General features: G+C 41.0%; 1 protein-coding gene across 2 annotated transcripts in view; it reads left to right on the top strand.

Annotated features, from left to right (window-relative positions):
• The window catches only part of ITGAE (integrin subunit alpha E), a 137,953-nt gene that overhangs the window by 21,058 nt on the left and 97,588 nt on the right, over window positions 1-19,307 (top strand). For both annotated transcript variants that reach the window (XR_005777447.1, XM_040423354.1), the window contains exons 5-8: window positions 4,892-5,018; window positions 7,834-7,926; window positions 10,601-10,702; window positions 18,375-18,490. Coding sequence is in view for 1 of the 2 variants with exons in the window: in XM_040423354.1 (XP_040279288.1) it covers window positions 4,892-5,018; window positions 7,834-7,926; window positions 10,601-10,702; window positions 18,375-18,490 (438 nt within the window). In the remaining variant the exon portion in view is untranslated. The remainder of the gene's footprint in view (window positions 1-4,891; window positions 5,019-7,833; window positions 7,927-10,600; window positions 10,703-18,374; window positions 18,491-19,307) is intronic.

The raw sequence follows: 19,307 nt of genomic DNA, 5'->3' as shown, positions 1-19,307 counted from the left end.
GGGGAAGGAATGGAAGGAGGGGCTAGAACAGTTCAGATAGGAAAGGTGTAGGGTAAAAAAAATACATAAACCTCTCAAATGTATGTATACTAATGCCAGAAGTCTGACAAATAAAACTGGGGATCTGGAATTAGTGATGTATGAGGAGGACTATGACATAGTGGGAATAACTGAGACATGGCTGGATGATAGCTATGACTGGGCAGTTAATGTACAAGGTTACAGTCTGTTTAGAAAGGATCGTCAAAACTGGAGAGGGGAAGGGGTCTGCCTTTATGTAAAGTCTTGTCTAAAGCCCACACTCCGGGAAGATACAAGTGAGGGGCATGAACATGTGGAGTCACTGTGGGTAGAGATACATGGAGCTAAAAACAATAATAAATTACTAATAGGAGTTTACTATAAGCCACCAAATATACCAGAGTCCACAGAAAATCTACTACTAAACGAGATAGGCAAGGCGGCAAATCATAATGAGGTCGTTATTATGGGGGACTTCAACTACCCAGATATAGACTGGGAAACTCAAACTTGTATATCTCATAAAGGAAACAGGTTCTTGGCAATAACTAAAGACAATTACCTCTCCCAAATGGTTCAGGACCCGACTAGAGGGACGGCCATACTGGACTTAGTATTAACCAATAGGCCTGAGAGAACAACAGACGTGCAGGTTGGGGGACACCTGGGAAATAGTGACCATAAAGTAATAACCTTCCAATTATCATTCAAAAGAGCGTTTCTACAGGGAGGAACAAAAATACCAAACTTCAAAAAAGCTAAATTTAGCCAACTAAGAGAGGCCATAGGCCTAACTAACTGGGACAAAGTCCTCAAAAATAAAAATACAGCCACAAAATGGGATATCTTTAAAAGCATCCTAAAATCTCATTGTGAGAGGTACATACCGTATGGGAATAAAAGGTTAAGGAACAAAAAGAAACCAATGTGGATAAATAGAACTGTAAAGAAAGCAATAAATGACAAAAAGAAAGCATATAAATCACTAAAACAGGAGGGTGGCACAGAAGCATTGAAAATAGAACATGTAAAAAAACAAATAAAAGCGGCCAAACTAGAGACCGAGAGATTAATTGCCAAAGAGTGTAAAACTAACCCTAAAATGTTCTTCAATTATATAAATGTTAAAAAGTATAAATCTGAAGGTGTAGGCCCTTTAAAGAGTAATGAGGGGGGAGTCGCAGAGAGTGACAAGGAGAAAGCAAAGCTGTTAAATATTTTTTTCTCCAATGTATTCACTGAGGAAAATAAACTGTCAGATGACATGCAGAATGTAAAAATAAATTCCCCATTAAAAGTGTCCTGTCTGACCCAGGAAGAAGTACAACAGCGACTTCTTACAAACTCCCCCATATCCTAAGGGAATTAAGTAATGTTATAGCCAGACCCTTATTTCTGATATTTGCAGACTCTATACTGACAGGGAATGTCCCACAGGATTGGCGCATGGCAAATGTGGTGCCAATATTCAAAAAGGGTCCAAAAACAGAGCCTGGAAACTATAGGCCGGTAAGTTTAACATCTGTTGTGGGTAAACAGTTTGAAGGTTTTCTAAGAGATGCTATCTTAGAGCAAATGAAAAATGAAAAAAAATATGGCTCTAAGAAAATGCCAACACAAAAACATGATTTTTTCTCTAAGAGGGTTTTTATTGTGTAAAACGTTAAAAAAATTAAAATAGACATATTTGGTATTGTTGCGTCCGTAATGACCGTATCTATAAAAATATAACATGATCTACCCCATCAAGTAAACAGTATAAAAAAGAAAAAACTGAGAAATTACACCAAACTGTTTTTTGGTGACTTCACCTCCCAAAAAATTAGATAAAAAGCAACCAGAAAGCCAAATGTACCCCAAAATGGTGCCAATAAAAACTACAGCTTGTCTTGCACAAAATAAACCCTCACGCAGCTCTTTCAACAAAAAATATAAAAAAGTTATCACTCTTAAAAACCCTGACAGAAAATTCCATGTTAGAAAATCCAGATGCCGCTCCTTCCCTTCTGAGCCCTGGCGTATCCCCAAATAACAGTTTACAACCACAGTTGAGGTGAGAAAGTGGGTAGCAAATTGTGGGGTGATATTCTCAAGTTATCTTTTGTGAAAAAGAAAGTTTGGGCCTAAAGCACCATTTTCTTGTAAAATAAAAAAATGAAATTTTTCATTTTCACACCCAAATATAAAAAATTCTATGAAACACCTGTTGAGTGAAGTGCTTGCTACACCCCTTAAAAATTCCTTGGGTGGTGTAGTTTACAAAATGTGGTTACTTTTTGGGGGTTTTGACTGTGGGGGAACCCTAGGGTCTCTTCAGATGCAACATGGTACCCAAAGACCATTCCAGCAAAATCTGCCCTCCAAAAACCATATGGTGCTCCTTGCCTTCTGTGCCCTGTCGTGTGCCCAAACAGCGGTATGCGACCACAGATGGGGTGTTTCTGCAAACTGCAGAATCAGGGTAATAAATATTGAGGTTTGTTTTGTTGTTAACCCTTATTGTGTTCCAGGAAAAAAAATTATTAAAATGGAAAATCTGCAAAAAAAGTGAAAATTTAAAATTTCACCTCTATTTTGCTTTAATTCCAATGGAATACCTAAAGGGTTAACAACATTTCTAAAACCAGTTTTGAATAGTTTGAGGGGTGTCGTTTCTAAAATAGGGTCATTTATGGGTTAGTTCTATTATGTAAGCCCCACAAAGTGACTTCAGAACTGAAATTGTCCTTAAAAAAGTTGACTTTGGAAATTTTCCTAAGAATTTCAAAAATTTCTTCTACAATTCTAAACTTTCTAACGTCCTAAAATAATAAAATTACATTACCAAAATGATGCCAACATAAAGTAGACATATGGGGAATGTTAATTAATGAATATTTTATGAGGCATCACTATTAGAGATAAGCGAATTTCAGGTTAATGAATTCGTTCACGCTTCGTTTACTGGTAAAAGGAGAATTGCGTACCATAACGCAATTCTATGACAGAATGCATAACTGAGTGCCTTTAGAGGCATTCCGTTATTCATTCCGTCATAATAGAAGTCTATGGGCTGCAAAACGGATCCATCCCGTTTTCCTTATGCAGGAGAGGACTACCCTGCATAACAGAACAGATCCGTTTTGCAGCTCACAGACTTCTATTATGACAAAATGAATAACGGAATGCCTCTAAAGGCACTCCGTTATGCATTCTGTCATAGAATTGCGTTGTGGTCCATGGTAACAGAATCCATAAAGCAATTCACCTTTTACCAGTAAATGAAGCGTGAACGAATTTCAAAATATTAAATTTGCTCATCTCTAATCACTTTCTGTCTTAAAAGCAGAGAGATTCAAATTTAGAAAACTGCGAATTTTTTCAAATTTTCGTTAACGTTGGGATTTTTTGGATAAATAAAGGTAAAACATATTGACTCTAATTTGCCATTAACATGAAATGCAATGTGTCACGAGAAAACAATCTCTGAATGACTTGGATAAGTAAACGCGTTCCAAAGTTATTACCACATAAAGTGACACATGTCAGATTTGCAAAATTAGGCCTGGTCAGGAAGGGGGTAAATGGCCCGGTCTGGAAGTGGTTAAGCAGCATCAAACTATTCCCTGAAGGAGGATGTTCACATGGAAAAATAGGTAGCATATTCTGGCATGTAAGAGTCTCATATTACGCCATAGTTCACACACAGTACATATTTTTATGCTGCTGCTTCAAGAAGTGGCACGCCACTAGTTTGAAACATTTTGCACTACCCCAGAATAGGGTACTTGTAAATAGTTCTTGATTTGATGTTACTTAACCTGTTCATGCTGTCTGTAGGTGGCACTGTTTAGTTAACTATGCCCTCACTCAGCAGAGGGAATTAGCTTTCCACTCATAGCAAGGAGCTTTTCAGTCAGTAATCAGTCAAGTTTCAGTTTTAGCTCTTTCTCTGAAAAGTTCAGCACCAGGAGAAACACCATTCCTGTTGAGAAAGATGGAGAAGACATTCATAGACTGTCCAGAATTAGGCGTGCGTGCTGATTGTGAGACTTTTCTTATGGATGGTTTGTAGTCTTTGGCACCTAACACAGTTTCTTGCTATGTCGTTGGATGGTTTGTAGTCTGGGTCCACTTACCACATTTTTCAGAGCTGTGCATACCTGTGATCATCTTGGAAAAGTTGCAAAGTTTTTAGAAGGAGATCAGGGATTACTACTCCTATAATCATCGTTATTGCTGTTTGCCTATACAGCTATTGGGAGGGGACCGCACTGTGACTTGCCTTGGAACTATGGCTTGATGTTTTTGGTTGTACTACAACTCCCATTTTGCACTTTATTAAAGAGATACTTGTTTATTTTCTACCATCGGCCTGGTTACTGACTCCTTCACCCTGTATCGGTGGCCACAGCACCTACACCTCCTGCCTTGCACTTGTACCAAACCACAACACCAAGGGCACCCCAACTACCATCAGGCAGGAGCCCGAACATCAGGGTGTGCCCCAAGGGAGGAAAGAGTGTGCCCTCTTATCACAGCCCTGGCCCTAGGGGGCATTGTTGTGATGATTGCCATTCTGATTAAATGTTACAGCCAGAGCCAGTACCGCTACCATTCTCCGCTCCTCCAGGGCTGCAGTAATTGTACACAGCATTTAATGTGGTGTGAAAATATCCTTAGGCCAATATCCTTACAACAAAATCTACATGAAATCCACTTTCCATCTACCTCCCATTGTTTTATTGAAAAAAACGCATTGTGGGAGAAAAGTTCATTCCTGGTGCAGATTCCACATGGAAATTCCGATTGAAAGCACATGGAATTTTGATGCAGTTTCCGCACCTAAATTTTCTGCGTGCAAAATACAACCATCCTTATTCTTTTACAGACTTGTCAGCAGTTCAAGGGGCGGAAACAGAAAACCACAACAGGTGAACTGAATGGAGTTTCTTTGTTGCGTACAAATGAGAACGGCACTTTGAAGGAGCAGGTTTATTCTAATCTTGCAACAACCGGTATGTATATTATATTATATGAAGCATTGTTATTGGGCAGATTTATGTAAATATCATGTTCATCTAATTTCACTGCACAGTTTACAACAATAAATGTGAAGTCTGTTTGCTGTGGGACATGGACACTATGGGGGAAATTTATCAAAGACTGGCATTTTATGTTGGTCTTTGACATCCCCTGTGTTGCTGTGGGCAAAATCATTGCCCCTGCCCCCCTTCCCCCCATGTAGCCCTGGTTCTGAAAATAGGCAACAGTGTGAAGAGGAGCATCTCGGAGAATCAGACAAAGACTTTCTACAGAAAGTTTTGCTAAAGACATCATACAGGGTTATATGATATACTATTAAAGAGGTTGTTTGGGTTCAGAGTTGAACCCAGACATATCCATGTTTTCACCCAGGCAGCCCCTCTGAGATGATCATCTCTCCTGTGGCAGGGTAAAGGCTTTTTTTGGAGATCCAGTGACGTACCGGGCTCTTCATGGGTAAAGCTAGGTGGAGGCTTCCGCCTAGCAGTGAGCCTGGTGGCGTCACCGGCACTAATGGGTTGGCTTTAGCTCTAAAGTCCACCCATCAGTGATGGTGACGTCACCGGGAACCCCTAGCATTGTTAAAAATATAAACAAACAGCCCTTGTCCTGCGCAATACAGCGCAGAGCAAGGGAGAGCATTGGAGCAAGAAATGCTCCGATGCTCATATTAGAGGCTCTGCCTGGGTGAAAACGGGGACATGTCCGGGTTCAGCTCTGAATCCAGACAACTCCTTTAAGCGAGAGACAAGATGGAGTTCATAATGACTTCTCTCACAACGCCTGAAGATGACCTTAATTTATGCTGAGGAACATGCCTCATCTTAACTTAGGTGCATCCTCCGGCAGTCTCTGCACCTAAACCGAAATCTACACCAGCCTTCATTTACCCCAGAAAATTGAATGATAAATGTGTCAGATCCATAGACCCACCCACACTCTACCGCCGCCATGCCACTTTTTTGGAAAGTGCTAAAGGCAGCATAGAAACGTCACTTGCATCTAGATTTGGGTTTGTGACTTTTTTAAACCATAACACTGGCATGGGGGGATAAGTTGCCCCTATCTCTCTAAAACAGAAAAATACTGTACAACTTACATATAAAGAGATTTTAACACTAAATTTATCATCTGGGATAAATGATACATGTAAGATTAGTGGGTACATCTACTGAAACTCCTGTCAATGGCTAAAACAGGTAACATCCATTCCTTCTCCTATGGATGGTTTTAGAATGGAGTGATGCCTGAGCATGCAGTTGGACTGTTTTTTACAAAACAGCGGCAGATAGAGTTCTAGTTAGGCCTCTTTCACACGGGCGTTGCGGGAAAAGGTGCGGGTGCGTTGGGGTAACATGCGCAATTTTTCCGCGCGAGTGCAAAACATTGTAATGCGTTTTGCACTCGCGTGAGAAAAATCGTCATGTTTGGTACCCAAACCCGAACTTCTTCACAGAAGTTCGGGTTTGGGTTAGGTGCTGGGTAGATTGTATTATTTTCCCTTAAAACATGGTTATAAGGGAAAATAATAGCATTCTTAATACAGAATGCATAGTACAATAGGGCTGGAGGGGTTAAAAAAAAAAAAAATGTAACTCACCTTAATCCACTTGCTCGCGCAGCCGGCATCTCTTCTGTCTTCATTTTTGCTGTGTGCAGGAAAAGGACTTGTGGCGACGTCACTCCGGTCATCACATGGTCCATCACATGATCCATCACCATGGTAAAAGATCATGTGACGGACCATGTGATGACCGAAGTGATGTCACCACAGGTCCTTTTCCGGCACACAGCAAAAAAGAAGACAGAAGAGAAGCCGGGCTGTGCGAGCAAGTGGATTAAGGTGAGTTTAATTATTTATTTTAAAAAATTTAACCCCTCCAGCGCTATTGTACTATGCAATCTGTATTAAGAATGCTATTATTTTCCCTTATAACCATGTTATAAGGGAAAATAATAATGATCGGGTCTCCATCCCGATCGTCTCCTAGCAACCGTGCGTGAAAATTGCACCGCATCCGCACTTGCCTGCGGATGCTTGCGATTTTCACGGAACCCCATTCATTTCTATGGGGCCTGCGTTACGTGAAAAATGCACAAAGAGGAGCATGCGGCGATTTTCACGCAACGCACGAGTGATGCGTGAAAATCACTGCTCGTGTGCACAGCCCCATAGAAATGAATGGGTCAGGATTCAGTGTGGGTGCAATGCGTTCAACTCGCGCATCGCATCCGCGTGGAATACTCGCCGTGTGAAAGGGGCCTTATAATGACATTTATGTATGCCAAAAATAGAAGTTACAGTTATTCTACCCAATTCACATACATTTCCAAATTTTTATTGACACAAACTTTTTTTTAAACTTAGATCAATAGTATAAATTAATATAATAAACTTTGTAATACATCTTATCAAAGAAAAATGCTTCTTTCTTGCAACTCGCACCACCTCCATTTCCCTCTCCATAGCCTTTGATTGCCAAGTGTAATCAGAATCTTCAGTGAGATGACAGTATTAGCATGGAATTAGCAGAAAAATCTGAGTAAAAAGCTTGATAAATGGAGAAAGAGGCATTTTTCTCTGCTAAGATATATTACAAAGTTTATTGATTGATGCAAATTATGTTTAAAGGGTAGTGGCCATTTTAATGCCATTTAATGCAGTAAAAATGTTGCACAAATAACAGTACTAACATGTGGCACTACTTGTGTGTTTACTATTTTGGATCATATTTAGTTACTATATGTATTTTAGATTTGATTGATTCTAGTACATATCTCATGCAGTGTTTGACTTTTTGGAGGAGAAAAAGAGCAAGAACAAAGACAGCAACAATAACAACAACAACAATGCTAAAAATGGACCATTACTCACTGAAGGTGAATAATGTTAGAGATAAAACTCGGAATAAGTAAAAATAGTGTAAAAACATTCCAGAGAACATCATGATATATGAATTCATTAGGAAAAAGTGAATAACTTTGTAAAAAGTTCAATATTCTTGATAGTTAAGGATAATAAAGATGTTTACAATGGAGGAAAATATATTAATATTAATGAATGTTATTTATAGGGGTTTCAGAGAGAAAAAAAACCAAAGTCTAAAATAATAAACTTCTTATTATTCGTTCCTCCAGAGTTCTTCATAGCTTGGTTGTCTGCCATGTCTGCTTACACTCCTAATGTGACATGTCATCCCTATGAGCTGTACATACAGTTGAGGTGCTGGGTCCAAATAGTGGGTGCAATGGAACAGTGATAAATTCTGAAGGTCAATAGGTCTCACTGCAAACCTATTCAGACAGTTCTATTTGATGAACACAATACACAACCCTCCCTGTTCCCTATTAGAACATTGCAATGTCATAGAACGGGGTGTCAATGCTTTAACGAATGAGCTAGAACATAGAGCATGTCTGTGAGGGTATCTCCTGCTTTTGGCAGAATCAGTCATAGGTTAGAGAAACAAGTTTCCTTTTAAAAAGGGTTCTACATGAGAATTTAAAGGTGTTATCCATTTAATGATAATGATAACCTATACTCAGGATAGGTTATCATTATCACATGGGCGGGAGTCTGAGTCCCGACACCATTGACAATCATCTGCTTTAGGGAGCCACCACGCTTTAGGAGAAGTCTGGTGAGCGCTGTGGACTCCCAGCAGTTTTCCAAGCACAGCGCCGTACATAGTATAGAGGCTGTGCTTGGTATTGCAGCTCAGGCCCATTCACTTCAATGGGACTAAGCTGCAACTAGGTCATTTGACTGATGTATGTTGACGTCACATGGCCTAGGGAGAGGCTGCGTTCCTGGCCTCTTCTAACAGCTGATCAGCTGGGGTCCCGGGAGTCAGACACAGCTGATCTGATATTGATGACCTATCCAGAGTATTGGTCATGAATATTATTTCCAGGACAACCCTTTAAGCCAATTACTTCTCCTGCAAGGCTTGGATAAGGGTTTCCAAGTACAGTACTAGGAGATCTCCCCTATTATGTGTGCCCTTTTTGTTATTGGAAGCAGTCAACAAGCCTGTTGATAGACACTTCACTTTCAACCTATATTGGAATTGTCACATTTTCTTCCACTAAATTACCGTACAGTGTCAACTAAACTTTCCAGAACACAAATCACTCAAGACTGCATTAAACTAAGTTTAAACTAAACAAGTCAATCCATACTACTCTATAGATGAATAGTGACTTCTCATATTAAAGGGGCCCTGTCACCATGAAAATGCGGCACAATCTGCAGGCAGCATGTTATAGAGCAGGAGGAGCTGAGCAGATTGATGTATAGTTTTATGGGAAAAATTGAGTAAAACATGTAATTTATTAATTTAAATCTCTGCTCTTTCTGTACTTAGGCGTCATGTGGGCGGTCCTATGCACTGATTGATCTCTGTATGCTTAGTCACTGAGTAGGACCACCCACATGACTCCTAACTAAATTAATAAATGACAAATTTTACTGAATCTTTCTGTCACGGTGGGGAGTGGGGAAAACCCCCCACCGTACAATGTAAAGGGATAAAGGGGAAGCAGCTAGGCCAGGACGCCGGAATCAGGGAGCAGGTCACCTCCTATTGCGTCCCTAATCCTCACCCTAACTCCTCTCCGTATGAGCGGACCTGGATGGTAGGACGGCTCATACCAGGATACCTATGGCCCTGAGTCGCCCTGGTAATCCCTCACATAGGAGCGGGGAGAGACGACCTGTTCTTCACAGACATGGATGAACAGGAGTCTCAAATGGCCTAGCAGCAGGGAAAGGAAAAGACCATATGCAGCAAGAGGATCGGCAGGTAAGAACAACATAACAACTCACTTACCTGCCGAAGCCTCCACAACTGGAACCCGTGCATCAGTACAGGAGCCCGAACACACAGCAGGTCACAGTATAAACAACCCACACAGGAATCCAGCATACCAACTCTGCCAGAGCCCACCATGCTCACACAGTGCATGGCAGCCCCAAGCAGCGCTGCATACAGGCTACAACATACAGGGCAAACATCAAACACACATGTAGGGACAAACACCAACAACAGCCCAGACATGCAACAACCATGAAGACGTACAACACACCCTGAACATAAACCTACACCTAACAAATAACAAGTGAGGTAGGGAATCAGGAGCAAACATAAGGAAAGACAATTTATGTCCAATAAGGTGGCCCTCAGGGACTGGACAGAATCACCCAGGCAAGGAGCAGAGCTCCATCACCAAACAAGGCTGTAGAACAACTACATCCAGCCAGCAAGCCACAGGTTTATATCAAGCTTGCAGCCACAGACCGGAAACACCTTAATCCCCACTAGCTAGAATATTAACCCCTTGCACACCAAACAGCAGGGAGGCACACCTTAAAGGGGAAGTGCACGTGCAAACCACAAACTACACATTGCCCCTGGCAACCAGTCTGCACGGCAACCGCGTCACGGTCAAACACCAATATGACCGTGACACTTTCCTGCAGATTGCGGAGCATTTTCTGTTGACAGGTTCCCTTTCAATTCTCACTAACAATTCTGAATACTCTTTATTTTAGGTGTATATTTCACTGACAAATTACTGGAATCAAAGAATGGCAATAAAGAAGGCACAAACAGTAATAACAATAATAACGTATATGACATTGATGAAGAAGGTGGTAGGTATTTTTCTGAATGACCTGTTTATTTACTATGATTCATATCACTTTTTATATACCACTGTAGATATTCTGATTTATTTTCTTGCACACGTGGACAAAATTGTTGTTCCCTTCCATTAAAGAAAGAATAACTTAAATAACTTGAAACTAACAAAAGTAAAAATAAATAAAAATGTACAGAAAATCAGCTAATGAAAATCAGACAATTCTTTTGAATTCTGGTTAGACAGAATTATTTTTAAAAACAAACTAATGAAACTGGCCTGGAGAAAAATTATGATAACCCTAGAGAAGATTGAAAATTATTTGACCATAAGGACATGTTAAAGGGATTGTCTCACTTCAGCAAATAACATTTATTATGTAGAGGAAGTTAATACAAGGCACTTACTAATGTATTGTTATTATCCATATTGGTCCTTTGCTGGCTGGATTCATTTTTCCACCACATTATACACTGCTTGTTTCCATGGTTACGACCACCCTGCAATCCATCAGTGGAGGTCATGCTTGTTTAGTGCCCTAGAGCGGAAGTACTTTGACATTTGGACATTTGCCTATATCCCCTATGCAAAGTTAAAACTTCTTACTTTATTTCACCTAAAAGGGTTAACTTGCACTGTTTAATACTGTGTAACTGCATTTTATATATATGTTGTGATATATATCCTGTTCATTATCACTGTATTTACATGGCTCTGTGGAAAGGGTTTATGAATACTGAGAGACTGTTAGGGCTTTGATTGAGAAGCTGGTAGAAGACTATGTTTTGGAGGGAAAAACACAGACTTGTTTACCACCAAAAAACAGACAGCCTGACCTTTTAAAGGTCTGGTTTTAGCCATGTTGTTATGTCTGGAAACATTTTTTGTCTGGAAAACCTGCTGTGTCATTGCCATTGAGTATCATTAAAGCTCTAATGTAAGTCTATACCAGATGGGAGCTGAAACAATGTATCTGTTTGTGCTTAGTTTCTTCACTCCCACTAGAAGGTTCTAGTCTAGCAAAAACTATATATAAGGAGAGCAGTCAGAGCCCATAGTGTGCTGCAGTTAGGGAACAGTGCTTCGAAGAGGAGACTCTGCCAGACTACGAGAAGAAGACTGAGACGGGGATACGCTGCCACCGACCCTTGATCACCAGTCTTGGACCAGGGTGCCAGCCTTCTGAAGAGAAAGAGGGACAGCTAGCTCAAGCAGTTTATAATGTGATGGAAAATCCATCCAGCAAAGGAAGCAATATGGATAATAAAAATGCATTAGTAAGTGCCTTGTATTAACTTCCTCTACATAATAAATGCCATTTGCTGAAGTGAGACAATCCCTTTAAGCTAAGTTGTGTCCTATAATTAGCATCACATGTGTCTTCAAACTTGTAATCAGTCAGTCTGCCTATTTAGAGGGTGAAAAGTAGTCACTGTGCTGTTTGGTATCATGGTGTGTACCACACTGATCTTTGGACCAAAGAAAGCTAACAAGAGAGTTGTCTCAGGAGATTAGAAAGAAAATTATAGGCAAACATGTTAAAGGTAAAGGCTATAAGACCTTCTCCAAACAGCTTGATGTTCCTGTTACTAGAGTTGCATATATTATTCATACGTTTAAGGTCTATGGGACTGTAGCCAACCTCCCTGGATGTGGCCACAAGAGGAAATTTCATGACAAATTGAAGATACAGATAATACAAATGGTAACCATAGAGCCCAGGACAACTTCAAAAGAGATCAGAGGTGAACTTCAAGGTCAAGGTACATCAATGTCAGATTGCACCATCCATCGCTATCTTAGCCAAAGTGGACTTAATGGAAGACAACCAAGAAGGAAACCACTGTTGAAAGCAAATCATTAAAAGCTAGACTAGAATTTGCCAAAATGCATAATGACAAGCCACATAGCTTCTGGAAGACTGTCCTTTGGAAAAACTGGGGAGCTTTTTGGCAAGTCACATCAGCTCTACAGTACAGACCAAAAGTTTGGACACACCTTCTCATTCAAAGAGTTTTCTTTATTTTCATGACTATGAAGGCATCAAAACTATGAATTAACACATGTGGAATTATATACATAACAAACAAGTGTGAAACAACTGAAAATATGTCATATTCTAGGTTCTTCAAAGTAGCCACCTTTTGCTTTGATTACTGCTTTGCACACTCTTGGCATTCTCTTGATGAGCTTCAAGAGGTAGTCACCTGAAATGGTCTTCCAACAGTCTTGAAGGAGTTCCCAGAGATGCTTAGCACTTGTTGGCCCTTTTGCCTTCACTCTGCGGTCCAGCTCACCTGAAACCATCTCGATTGGGTTCAGGTCAGGTGACTGTGGAGGCCAGGTCATCTGGCGCAGCACCCCATCACTCTCCTTCATGGTCAAATAGCCCTTACTTTCAAAGTTTTCCCAATTTTTCGGCTTACTGACTGACCTTCATTTCTTAAAGATATGATGTCCACTCGTTTTTCTTTACTTAGCTGCTTTTTTCTTGCCATAATACAAATTCTAACAGTCTATTCAGTAGGACTATCAGCTGTGTATCCACCTGACTTCTCCTCAACGCAACTGATGGTCCCAACCCCATTTATAAGGCAAGAAATCCCACTTATTAAACCTAACAGGGCACACCTGTGAAGTGAAAACCATTTCAGGGGACTACCTCTTGAAGCTCATCAAGAGAATGCCAAGAGTGTGCAAAGCAGTAATCAAAGCAAAAGGTGGCTACTTTGAAGAACCTAGAATATGACATATTTTCAGTTGTTTCACACTTGTTTGTTATGTATATAATTCCACATGTGTTAATTCATAGTTTTGATGCCTTCAGTGTGAATCTACCATTTTCATAGTCATGAAAATAAAGAAAACTCTTTAAATGAGGAGGTGTGTCCAAACTTTTGGTCTGTACTGTATGTTCACAGATTCAAAAATGAAGCATATAAATAAAAAAAGAACATTGCACCATCTGTGAAACTGTAGAGGAGGCTAGGTTATGTTTTGGGGCTGAAATCTCAAGACTATTAAAGCATTCTAGAGCGAAAAGTGCTGCCCAGTGTCAGAAAGCTTGGTCATTAACTAATTTTCAGTACATTTTTATTCATTATTACTTTTGTCAGTTTCAAGTTATTTCAGTGACCATTGTGTTTTTTTTTTCTTTAACAAAAGGCTATCAACAATTTTGTCAACATCTGTTTAAGGTGATTGGAGGTAGGGATGAGCGAATTGACTTTGGATGAAACATCCGATAATACTTTGTTCGAATACTGTACGGAGCGAGCACTCCGTACAGTATTAGAATGTATTGGCTCAGATGAGCCGAAGTAGTACCTTGGAACCAAACCCGAGTTCAGGAAATGTTTTTTTTTACAGTAGAAATTAATTTATTAAGTTATGAAGTCTCTCGAGACTTTGCGAAGTAATACCTTTGGCTCATCTGAGCCAATACATTCTAATATTGTATGGAGTATTGAAACAAGGTTTTATGCAAATCGACTTAGGATGTTTCATCTGAAGTCGATTCGCTCATCCGTAATTGGAGGTAACTAAGATTTTACAAAATGTAAGTCTGTATGCCTCCCCCACAACATTCACATTTTTGAAATGTGTCCAGTGATTACTAGAATTTAAAGGCCCAATGTTCAGAAATTCAGATGATTGCTGTGGGTCTGGCATCAGGAACCCCAGGCAAGATTGGGGCCAACCATACATTCCACAGACACTGCAGGAGAATTGTATTATATTGTAATGCTTACACACCTGTCCATGGTCCTGCCACTGCTCTGTTCCCAGGAAATGGCTGAGTCCCGTGACTGCTGCAGCCAATCACAGGTCTCAGCAGTGATATCGACTGGAATGATATGGTGATAGTGGTGATGATTCAAGCTGATATAACTGCTGAGTCCTGTGATTGGATGAAGAAGTCATGGAACCCAGATGCTTGCTGGTCCTTTCGGGACTGGAAGCAACCATGAACACAGCATGAACACGGACAGGTAAGTGGTGTTTTTTATGTTAAGGAGAACAAAAACCCCTGGGGATGTTGGATTTAAGATCAAGCAAACCCTTTAAAGGGATTACTTCACCATGACAACCCCTTCCTGTGTCATCCATGAGCTGTCCACATCCACATGTTCGTTTCGCAAATTATGCAACATGTCCTATTCTTGTACATATTGCAAACAAGAATAGTCATTTCTAGTGATGGGAAAAAAATGCAGATTGCACCCGGAAATATCTATATTTGGCAGATCCATGGTTTGCAGACCGCAATATGGACACAAATGTGTGCATGAGGCCTGAAGTTAAAGGGGTATTCCCATCTAAGACAACGGGGGCATATCGCTAGGATATGCCTCCATCGTCTGATAGGTGCCGGTCCCACCTCTGGAACCCCCACCTACACTGAGAACTGAGAGGGGAAGGTGGTGGCCAGATGACCCTGGGTAGTAGAGAAAAAGTAGTAGAGAAAAAGAATGCACCGCGCTTGTGCGGCCACCACTCCCATTCATTTCTATGGGGCCGACAGAAATAGCAGATCACTATTTCGATGGCCCCATAGAAATGAATGGAGGGCGGCTGTGCATGCGCAATGCGCCCGCCATAGGTTTCGGGACTCCGTTCTCAGTGTAGGTGCAGGTCCCAGAGGTGGGACCCGCACCTATCAGACAATTAGGACATATCCTAGCGATATGCCCCCATTCTCTTAGATGGGAAAACCCCTTTAAGCCTGCCCTGGAATGAACCAATCACCATCAGGTCTCGCTGTCAAAACCTTGGCAATCTGCTGTTACAGCAGTCTTAAATGGTGGCCATTGAACTGAACGGCTGTCCTTGTATTACATGGATGGGCAGATATTATCACAGTAAGTCCAGAGCAGCGGACACCCTTATAAGAGGTCCTGCCCTAATAGTGTACACAGAAAGTAGATGTTTTAGTGAGAAACCTCTTTAAATGTGAGCAATGTTTAGCAATGGCAATGCATTTGTTCTGCAATTACCCCAACAATGTCGGGTTACAATAAGGCATTTTGGGTGTCCGCTTCTACCCAAAATGCCCATTGATATTTCTGGGAATCTCTAGGCAAATACATTCAGAGTTTGGGCCCTGCATGTTTTTCCCAGTGCCCTGCGTTTCAGCACTGTGGTTGGGTGCAGGAAGCCATGGCTCCTGTCTCTATCGTTCACTTTCATAGGCCACAGGTCACTAGGCCTGAAGCCTATGAGGCCATAGAGTGGCGCAGATGGTAGTGATGAGGTGATATCATAGCAATTACCTGTGCAGGGTCTCAGGCAGTGCAATGATGCAACTGCCTGTGTCAGGATGCAGGCAACTCAGGCTGGAAGAGGGCTGTGACCTGCATTGTAGATGGCAGGAGTGAGGTGAGTATTTTGTTTTTGTTTTTTGTCACTATTACTGGGGAAACTATAGCTACAGGGGCACCACAAGGAGGCATTATAAATACTGGGGGCTCTAAAAGGGGGCAATATGGCTACTGAGGGTACTACATGGAGGGCACTATGAATACCAGGGGCCTTACTAGGGTATCATATTTTAATTATTGTAGCAATACTGGGGGCATATAATAACTTGAGGCAGTATAAGGGGCAATATAACTACTGGGAGCACTTTCTGGGGGCACTAGACAGCACATTGTAACTACTGGGGGTACTATAGAAGACATTAAACTGCTGGGGGAACTATAGGGGGCCTTATTACTATTGGGGGCTATATAGGAATGCCTCATAGAGGGGCTTTATTAGTACTGGGGCACTGTAGGGAACTTTATACTACTGGCAGCACTATGAGTGCATTATCACTACTGGGGGTACTGTGGGGCGGATTATTATTAGTGGGCACAAAATGTAGACCACTGCTACAAATGGAATCACTCTTGGGTAGCATTATCACTTTTGAGGGCAATGTAGGGGCACTATTATTTATTACGGCACTCTGGGAGAGAATTACTATGGATGCGACTTATGAGAGCAGTATTACTGTGGGGGGACTGTCTGTATGGCACTATAATTTCTGCAGTATAATATTTGGGGACATTGGAGAACACAGCGGGCACAGTATTGGGGGTAGAAACAGGATAACAATGTTGAGGCACCAGGAGGCGAAGATAATAGAAAAGTAGGAAATCTAAGATGTCTCTATGGCAAACCACAGAGCCAAGACGTGGTTGAAATATGTCATCATGGAGGTCTGCTTCCAATGGAGAAAAGGAGGAAGGAGAAGATCTACATTATAGGACACATCATGTTACTGGATGTAATAAGTATGTAGTGGTGTATTTTCCTGTATGTTTGATAGCATCTAATGTAATATTCATCTAAGGCTAGTTTCACACTTGCGTTAACATCTTGTCAGAGTTCATTATATTTGGCATACTGTAGCCAGAAAGGGCTGAGCACCACCAGGCCCCATTGACTATAATGGAAACCGTCCGGGATCCGTTCTGTTTCTGGAATTATTGTTTGCATATCAATGGGCTCCAGCAGGGTAAAGGCAGTATCCGGCTATTACAGAAACAATGAACTCCAGAGGGTTGTTCCTCTGCCAGAACAGCCTGCAGGAAGATTTTAACTCTAGCCTAAATATTTGTTGACTTTATCTTGTCTTTAGAACGAGAGCTGGTGGTGCGGTATACTGTGCAGTATACTTTTTTTTACTCGGAGCCCAAACTTGAAGAACAGCCCAGGGCCTTTGAACCACTTAATTTCCTCCTGTTACCCAATATTTCATTGGTCTACATATTTCATCATTGCTCGTTAATTTAGTTTCTAGGACTTTAAGTATTTTTATAGCATTAACACATTACTTCTCTTCTCTTCTCTTAAAGGGTTTCTGTCACCCTGCAAAACTCGTTTTTTTTTTTTTGGATAGTTAGATTCCTCATAGTGCGATATAGGAGAATATAATGCTCTTACTTACTTTCATGCGGCCGATTCTTTATAAAACGAACTTTTATAATATGTAAATGAGGGCTCTACCAGCAAGTAGGGCGTCTACTTGCTGGTAGCTGCTGCAGAAATCCGCCCCCTCGCCGTGTTGATTGACAGGGCCAGCCGTGATCTCCTCCTCCGGCTGGCCCTGTCAGTAATTCAAAAATCGCGCGCCTCGCGTCATTCGGCGCAGGCGCTCTGAGATGAGGAGGCTCGTATCCTCAGCACTCCCTCAGTGCGCCTGCGCCGATGACGTCTTCTCTTTTGGTGATGCCATCGGCGCAGGCGCACTGAGGGAGTGCTGAGGATACGAGCCTCCTCATCTCAGAGCGCCTGCGCCGAATGACGCGAGGCGCGCGATTTTTGAATTACTGACAGGGCCGGCCGGAGGAGGAGATCACGGCTGGCCCTGTCAATCAACACGGCGAGGGGGCGGATTTCTGCAGCAGCTACCAGCAAGTAGACGCCCTACTTGCTGGTAGAGCCCTCATTTACATATTATAAAAGTTCGTTTTATAAAGAATCGGCCGCATGAAAGTAGGTAAGAGCATTATATTCTCCTATATCGCACTATGAGGAATCTAACTATCCAAAAAAAAAAAAAAGAGTTTTGCAGGGTGACAGAAACCCTTTAAACTGATAGAAGCGAATAGAAGCTTTTCGAAATTTTTGTGTTTTTAGCTGCAGTTCTGCTGAAAATGCCATATCTATTGTAACCACAATGTCTTACATTTTTACAGGAACAGAGATAGCTATAGTTCTAGATGGATCTGGAAGCATACAGAGTCATGATTTCCTGAAGGCAAAGGAGTTTATATATAATCTGATCGAAAAGATATGGCAAAAATGCTTTGAGGTTTGTTAAAAAAATATTTGCTCACATGAGAAACTAGAAAACAAAATCCACTTCTATAAAATCATCATAAAGTACATGTGAATTTGCATGTTATGTATACAGTTGCAAGAAAAAGTATGTGAACCCTTTGGAATGATATGGATTTCTGCACAAATTGGTCATAAAATGTCATCTGATCTTCATCTAAGTCACAACAATAGACAATCACAGTCTGCTTAAACTAATAACACACAAAGAATTAAATGTTTCCATGTTTTTATTGAACACACCATGTAAACATTCACAGTGCAGGTGGAAAAAGTATGTGAACCCCTAGACTAATGACATCTCCAAGAGCTAATTGGAGTGAGGTGTCAGCCAACTGGAGTCCAATCAATGAGATGAGATTGGAGGTGTTGGTTACAGCTGCCCTGCCCTATAAAAAACACACACCAGTTCTGGGTTTGCTTTTCACAAGAAGCATTGCCTGATGTGAATGATGCCTCGCACAAAAGAGCTCTCAGAAGACCTACGATTAAGAATTGTTGACTTAGTGTGTTATTAGTTTAAGCAGACTGTGATTGTCTATTGTTGTGACTTAGATGAAGATCAGATCATATTTTATGACCAATTTGTGCAGAAATCCATATCATTCCAAAGGGTTCACATACTTTTTCTTGCAACTGTATGTAGATAACAAAAGTATTACTAAGATACTTGGAATAGAATAAGTCCAGCCATAAGTTTCTTGTCTTCTGATCTTGAACTATCAAACTACCTTTTGATGATTTTAACAAATCTATCTATCTATCTATCTATCTACGTGTATCTAAAATAT

The sequence above is a fragment of the Bufo bufo genome, chromosome 3 (assembly GCF_905171765.1).
Source record: "Bufo bufo chromosome 3, aBufBuf1.1, whole genome shotgun sequence".
NCBI lineage: Eukaryota > Metazoa > Chordata > Amphibia > Anura > Bufonidae > Bufo > Bufo bufo.
The sequence above is the reverse complement of the archived record's forward strand: the minus strand, read 5'-3'. Positions and strand labels throughout refer to the sequence as shown.